The sequence below is a fragment of the Nicotiana attenuata genome, unplaced genomic scaffold (assembly GCF_001879085.1).
Source record: "Nicotiana attenuata strain UT unplaced genomic scaffold, NIATTr2, whole genome shotgun sequence".
NCBI classification, from domain to species: Eukaryota; Viridiplantae; Streptophyta; class Magnoliopsida; order Solanales; family Solanaceae; genus Nicotiana; species Nicotiana attenuata.
Window position 1 is genome coordinate 34784 of NW_017672123.1, and position 7457 is coordinate 42240.

General features: G+C 36.2%; 1 protein-coding gene across 1 annotated transcript; it reads right to left on the minus strand.

Moving 5' to 3' along the window:
• Nucleotides 1-287: 287 nt before the first annotated feature.
• LOC109211951 (NADP-dependent glyceraldehyde-3-phosphate dehydrogenase) lies at nt 288-6241 on the minus strand. The gene is made up of 10 exons (XM_019375552.1): nt 5974-6241; nt 4656-4849; nt 4140-4268; nt 3581-3700; nt 3139-3275; nt 2668-2823; nt 1985-2363; nt 1299-1415; nt 1053-1162; nt 288-455 (listed from the first exon to the last, which is right to left on the minus strand). Exons 1-10 carry the CDS (start codon nt 6116-6118, stop codon nt 446-448), a joined length of 1497 nt encoding a protein of 498 aa, XP_019231097.1. The 5' UTR covers nt 6119-6241; the 3' UTR covers nt 288-445.
• Between the last annotated feature and the right edge of the window lie 1216 nt (nt 6242-7457).

Here is a 7457-nt window from a genome sequence, read left to right on the forward strand (position 1 = left end):
GCATATTATGCTGGACCGATATACTTTGCTGGCTCCAGTATATTATGCTGGAGTATTTTCCGAATTTTAAACATTGTTTTCGTTCAGATTTATCTTTACATGAAAAGTGGTTAAATTTCGATGACTTTTAAAACTGTGGCTATTTTTGAATGACCACTTGTCAATCTGACTATTTTTGAATTTCTCCCATTGTTATGCATCCGAATCCTATTGGCATTTTAGCCATTTCAAACTTGATCACTCTTTTATTGATCCATTAATTTGTGTGAAAAAAATGAAGGTTTGGCTATGGAAAGAAAACTTTATTTGCTGTGAATGCACAAAATTACTAAACCAGCCCACAGAGAGGCCCAAATTAAGAAGCCGAAGAAGAGCCCAGCATTGCATAACCAGGGAGGATAAATGGCCGTAGATCTTCATATTTCATAATTTGCCTTTTTCAAAGTCATAACTTTCTGTGAAAATTAAACCAGTAAAAGAAAGTCAAGAACCATCTTTTGAAGGCAAAGAAATTTTAAAACGAGCTTAACCTATATGTATATATACTCAAACCGACAACGTAAGATTTTTATAATATCAGGTTACAACAACAACAATAAATCCAGTGTAATACTACAAGTGAGATCTGGAAAGGGTAGTGTGTATGCAGCCTTACCTCTACCTTGTAAAGATAGAGAGGTTGTTTCCGATAGACCATAGTGAAGCATAGTCACGTCATTTTTTGAAAAGAAAACAATAGTGCACAGACCATTAGTAACACGGCATATTACCAACAACAGTATACTATCAGGTTACGTGATATTTACTTGTAGATATCTTTTTGGATAAGCTGATTTGATATTTAAATGTAGCAATTTTTAGAGAAATCCAAAAGCAAATAGTTAACTCGATATTATGCCCCAATGTCACCAATATTATTAACGTTGACAAGTTCAAAAGGGGAAATAAACAATAAGTCAGAAATAAAAGTTGGCAGTAAGTTGACTACAATCTACAACATAACTTCTTGAAGTACTAATTATTGTCTTATTTCTAAAGCAATAGTGTTTTACCCCATAGTATAAGATGGGGTTGGCAAGTTGATAACAGTGGTCTTCACTTTGGTCATCATGTTAATGCTGTTAGTAATCCCTTGTGATCCAATTCCACTGTCCTTAATACCCTGTTAAACAAATTAATTACCTTGATTAGTAAGAAGCTATCGCGAACAACAACAACATACCAGTATAATCTCACAAGTGGGGTAGTGTGTACGCAGACCTTACCACTACCTCTTGGAGGTAGAATATAGAGTTTACCTGGAATGGGAAATGATCCGGTCCACGAGCCGGAGCCGAGTTAATCTGAACTGTTCCTGTTTCCATGGCATCACTGATCAGTATTGCTTTGTTGATGTCTTTGGTGAATACACAACCCTGTAGTGAAGTCAAAATGTTCAACCTTAGAGATTGCTAAATGTATTGTCAATGGAATATCAGATGAAGTAATGAACACGTCGAATTGTGGGAACATCTCATCCAAAAGCTTAAGTTATTGGAGAGAAAAAAAAAAAAAAAGGCAACCCGATGCACAAAGCATCCCGCGTTCATGCAGGGTCCTGGGACCCCAATGGGTGTGATGTAGATAGCCTACACTAATGCAAGCATTAGTTGCAGCTTCCACGACTTGAAGGCGTGACCTATAGGTCATATGGAGACAACTTTACTGTTGCTCCAACGCTTCCCTTCATTAGAGAGAAAAGGCTTATTTAATAATGTTTCCAATACGCCCACCACACGCGGCTAATTCTTTTTCATGGGCCAAGGACCTGAAAATTCCTTTTAATAATAGGTGGCGCTGAGACTTGAATCCATTAACTCAGCATGCTCTAATACCAAGTTATTTGACTACCTCATCAAAAAAATTTTAGTTGTCAGAGAGAGCACACTTGTATTTTACTTAATATTGTATTCAACACGCGTTATAATAGAAAGAAAGACAGTACCTGCAGACCGAAATTGCTAGCATTGCAGTGGTGAATTCCTTCTTCGACAGAGTTAATGCGAATAACGGGCAAAACTGGGCCAAATGGTTCTTCCCATGCAATCCTCATGTCTGGCCTAACATTGTCTAACAACAAGGGCCAGATGAGGTTTCCTTCTCTCTTGTATTGCTGGCAAAAAGTTGCATTTTTCTGCTTCGCGTCCATGACCAACCCCTCGATGAAGTTAGCTGATGACTCAGAAACAACTGGAGTGATATCACAATCTTCTTCTGGTGGCCCAACGGTTAATTTTGCCACTTTAGCGTTTACCTTCTCAACAAGAGCGTCAGCAACTGATTCCATAACCAACACGACCTTAACAGCCGTACATCTTTGACCACTGTGATAAACAAGGATATCAATAAGTATTGCCAAGAAAATTAGGTACTTGAACACATGAACGAGAATGTGATTAAGTGTAAGTGATATTAAATCAGGCAAAACACGAAATGAGTAGATCTTAGAAAAGCCTACTATATGCCTGAATTAATCTCATAATAAGTATACAAGGGATGGTTTTCAATGACCTCATACTAATGCAGTTGTGAGCACTTGTTTGTTAACCTATATCAGCAGACCAATGCTCGAACCCTATTTCAATAATAACATGTTTGGTTTCGATAATGAAAAGAATATTCACATACCTGTAAGAAAAACCTCCTTTCACAATGCTTCCGGCAGCCAAATCTAGATCAGCATCCTCAAGAACAATACAAGCATCCTTTCCACCAAGCTCCATCTGTAGAGGGATCATTCCTGCTTTCTTTGAGATTGCAACACCGGTGTCTCCACCAGTGAAGCTGATAAAAGAAAAACAAGTATACAGTTACGCGTTGGATACACAAAGATCAAGAACGGGGTGAAGGATCTCATTTACTCAGTAGTGTCTTTTGCAGTCTAAGCGGGGGCTAGTGTGTAAGATATGGGTTCAGTCGACCCTTGTAATTTTGGTCCAAACTCTGTATTTGTTTTAAGAAATTCATTTAATAAATACAAATTATTAATTTAGAATCCAGTTTCTTAAGCAGTCTAAAATCCCAAACCCATAAGCTTCAAATCCTGGCTCTGCCCTTAAGTCTAACAAAAAATCAAACAAATGCAACTATGACATATACCTTATGCAGTGTACTCCGGGATGCATAGTGAGAAAATCACCGATTTCAGAACCTTTTCCCGTCACGCAACTGATAAGGCCTTTAGGGAATCCAGCTAAGTGGAAGCAATGTACCATATGGAGGCAAGCCACAGCACCCTGTCAGAAATGATCTCTCAAAGTAAGTTTAACCTTATACTGGTAAATTTTCTCAAAGTTAAACAATGCTCATATGAGCCATTTATAGAACGGAAATCTACGTTGCACGGACCCTCCAAAATGCAGCCGCATACGTGTCGGATCCACCAAAAATGAACTACTTTGTGAGGATCCGACACGCACCCGACCGCATTTCATAAAGTCTGAGCAACACAGACGGGAAATGCTTATGATGAGTGGAGAAACTATTTAAGAGTGAACGCATTATAATACAGCTAATGTGAAACAGAATTTATTGAAGAAACCTGAGTTGGAGGTTTGAGAACTAAAGAGTTCCCAGCAATCAGAGCAGGAGCGATCTTGGAGACAGCAAGATTGACTGGATAGTTGAACGGAGGAATGGCCAAAATCACACCCAACGGGATCTGTACTCCAAGGACGTGAAGGTCATAATCAGTATTTTTCCAATAAACTTACCTAATATCAATACTTTAAGAACAAAATGTGAGTTTCAATCTGTATTTTGCTACTGAAAACGGAAAATTTACAGAAGATACGCAGCCACTTATGCAGTTAGTAATGCCAATACAGCAACTCATAAGAAGCAACACATAAAATATCCTGGCGATATAATACCACTACAATGACATTTCCAACGGGTGACATAAAGTCGTATTCATTGGACGAGCTCCTTTATCCAACAATTTATAAAGGTGATCATGCTTTGAAAAAACAATGAAAGGAAAATAGCAGACAAGTCGTTAAAATATATTAATCCTCTGACTAACAATGCAAATTGATGACAGTTTACACTAAGTGACAACTTAATAAACCAAAATTAAATAAATTAGTCATGAAATGTACCTTGGAAGTCAGGCAGTATTTGGTCCTTTCGTTTCCGGGGAAACTATCAGATACCAAGAACTTTCCCTCCCCAAGAATTCTAACTCCTTCTTCAGCAGTGTAAGAAACCAAATCTCCAGACCTTACAACCTTTCATCAAATTCACAATGTTATCAGTCGATAAAGCAATTAAGATTTCCAAAATCATAAAAATAAAAAATATTTGCACAATCAGTTCGTGACTTTTACGATAATCACAAGTAAATCTACATAAACATTTAGCATTAACCTGGAAAAAATATTGCCTGACATGCGATCACATGTTAAACAACACTAATAGTATAAAAATCTTTACACTGACATGCTATCAGTGTATATAACATAACTCCTGTTTTTAATTCTGTTGCTCGGACTCTCCGAAAATGTCTCTGGGTGCGTGTCGGATCCTCCAAAAGTAGTGTATTTTTGGGGGATCGAACACGGGTGCGACAACTTTTTGGAGAGTCCGTGCAATATAGTTTTTTAATCATTTGGTACCTCAGTGACAGCATCTTTAGCTGGTTTTGCAATTTCTTTTACAAGACATTCTGCAATAGGTGCTTTGTGTTCTTTCAAAATTGCAGCTGCCTTATGAAGTAGCTCTGCTCTTTTCCAGAGTGGTGTTTTAGCCCATGATTTTTGTGCCGCTTTCGCTACTTCCATTACCTTGTTCACCTCTTCTTGTGTACATGCTGCACCAAAAAACAAAAATACCAAAATATCCATGAAATCCCACACTTAATTGTTGGTTAATTTCTGCAATAATTTCTTAAATTTCCAAGACAAGAACATGAAAACAACAACAATAACAACAATATACCCAGTATAATCCCACATAGTAAGGTTTGGGCATGGGTTAAGCTACATTGCCTTACGGGTGGCCAGTTGACCATCCTTTGTTGAAAAATGACACTGTATATATAGGTAAAGTATTAAGTTTTAGAGGTATATAACATATATTGAATACCCTTTTTCGGGGAATTTCTTTCACTTCTTTTAAGTTTGAACACCCTTAGGGAAATTCCTGGTTTCGTGACTGGTCTGGGATGACAGTGTGTACGCAGACCTTACCCCTATCTTGTGGCTATATAGAGAAGCTGTTTCCAATAGACCCTCGACTCAGGAAAGCATAAGCACCACATAAGGACATGAAAACACTTGGATGCAAAACCAAAAATAGTCCATGCATAAGTTCTTTTATATATTAGAAATAAGTTTTACAAACTATGTACTGATAGTATAATATTTACACAATCAGGTCACGTACGAGCAATTATAGGTAAATATCTACAATAATCATTAATCGATGACCTGATAAAAATGGTAAGTAATCTTATATAATAGGTTAAACTACACTGATAGTCAAAAAACCGCGTATATAACTAAAATCCATTAGAAAAAAGAGAATCTAGTACTAGAAGTTCTTGGCTGTTTCTCACTTAATAGTCTGATCAATGATCAAAAAATTCAGAACAGAACAGAACAATTAAGTCTGAAGTTTGGAGCTACAGTATAGAAAATTCCAAAACACTTGCACAAAATTTCATGAACACCAGAAACCTTGATATTTTCACCATACAAAAATTTATAACAACAACATAGTGTATTCTCGTTTTACGTGGCAATATGTAAACAGACCTTACCCCTGCCTTTACAAGGTAGGATGACTGTTTACGATAGACCCTCGGCTCAAACTAAAGTAAAATCACAGCAATTATAACAAAGAACTACAGAAAGAAAAGGAGTAACAACCACCAAAAAATTATAAAACTGAAGCAAAAAAATTTAAAAAAAAAGAGATTTATTTTTAACATACCTTGAACCTTATACTGTGTTTTTCTAGTAGTAGGATTGATAATGGCAACAGATTTTCCAGAAGCTGATTTCTTCCATTCTCCTTCAGAATAGTACTTAAACACATCTCCCTCAATTATATCTACAAAAACTCCATTACCTGCCATTTTTACCAATAAATCAAAGCTTTTTTTACTAGAAATATTTCGTCTAGTAAGAGAAAATTGTGGATATTTTTTAATTGTTTAGTGGTGAATATAGAGTGAAGTGAGCAAAAGAGTGAGTCTATAAATATGGGAGAAAGGTGAGCCACACTTAATACTGAGCAATTTGAGACATGGATTCTGGTTTGATATTTGACATTGTTTTTTGTGATTATTTACGGGATTGCCATTATGAGAAAGCAGTTAGAAATTAAAAATTAGTTGAGACACGTTTCTTTTCGAACGCTCCACTTGGAAAAGTTTCATGGCTTTATATACTTTTTCTTTCTTTTTGATATTAATCTTTTTATTTACTCCCTCTGTTTCATATTATATGAAGTAGTTTGACTCGGCACGGAGTTTAAGAAAAAAGAAGAAGACTTTTGAAACTTGTGGTCTTAAAAACTTAAGAGGTAAAAAGCTTAAAGAGTTTAAAGTTGAATTATTTCCAAATTTATGTGTCATTTGTTTTGGAACAGACTAAAAAGGAAAGTACCTCATTTAATATGAAACGGAGGGAGTACAATTTTTTTTTGGTTTCCTACCCGGTGTCCGCTACTCGCATTGGAGTCCGACTATATCTGGATTCGCGTCGCGTAGGGCCCCAATCGGGGGGAAGCGCTCCCTACCAAGGATTTTTCCATACCCAAGGCTCGAACTCGAGACATCTGGTTAAGGGAAAAACAGTCTCATCCACTGCACCACATCCTTTGGTGGTTTTTTATTTACAATTATGTCATCGCATGTGGTTCCAAGCCTTCTATTATTTAATTTTATTTATTTAATTAGGAAGGTGTTTTTTTTTCAAGAGGGAAGGGCTTTATATAGATGAAATATGCGGTTGTGTTACAAATGCAACTACTCCTATTTGATGGTACACAAAATTACTAGGAGTACTATATTTCATATGAATTATAGTATGAGATTATTTGGACTACAAGATCCAATTAGATTAAGAGCAGAATTTATAAATAATAGTCAACAAATTAGAGTACTCGATCTACTCGGGGGAAAAAAAAGGATTACTCGTTCTACTTAGATATTACTTGTGATATATATAATTTAACTCGAACATTCATTCTAAGCGTATATTATATTTTTGCACAATAAGATTATAAAAAATCACGAGAAGCGAATATGCATATTATATGTAAAAGATAAATAAACATTACATTATTTTATTGCATTGGAATTTGGAAAGAAAGAATTACAGCCCATGTCACTTGGCCTAATAGCCCAACCGAAAATGGCCCACATTTAAAGCTCTTACCCTATATAGCCCATGATCACGCCCAACTATGCC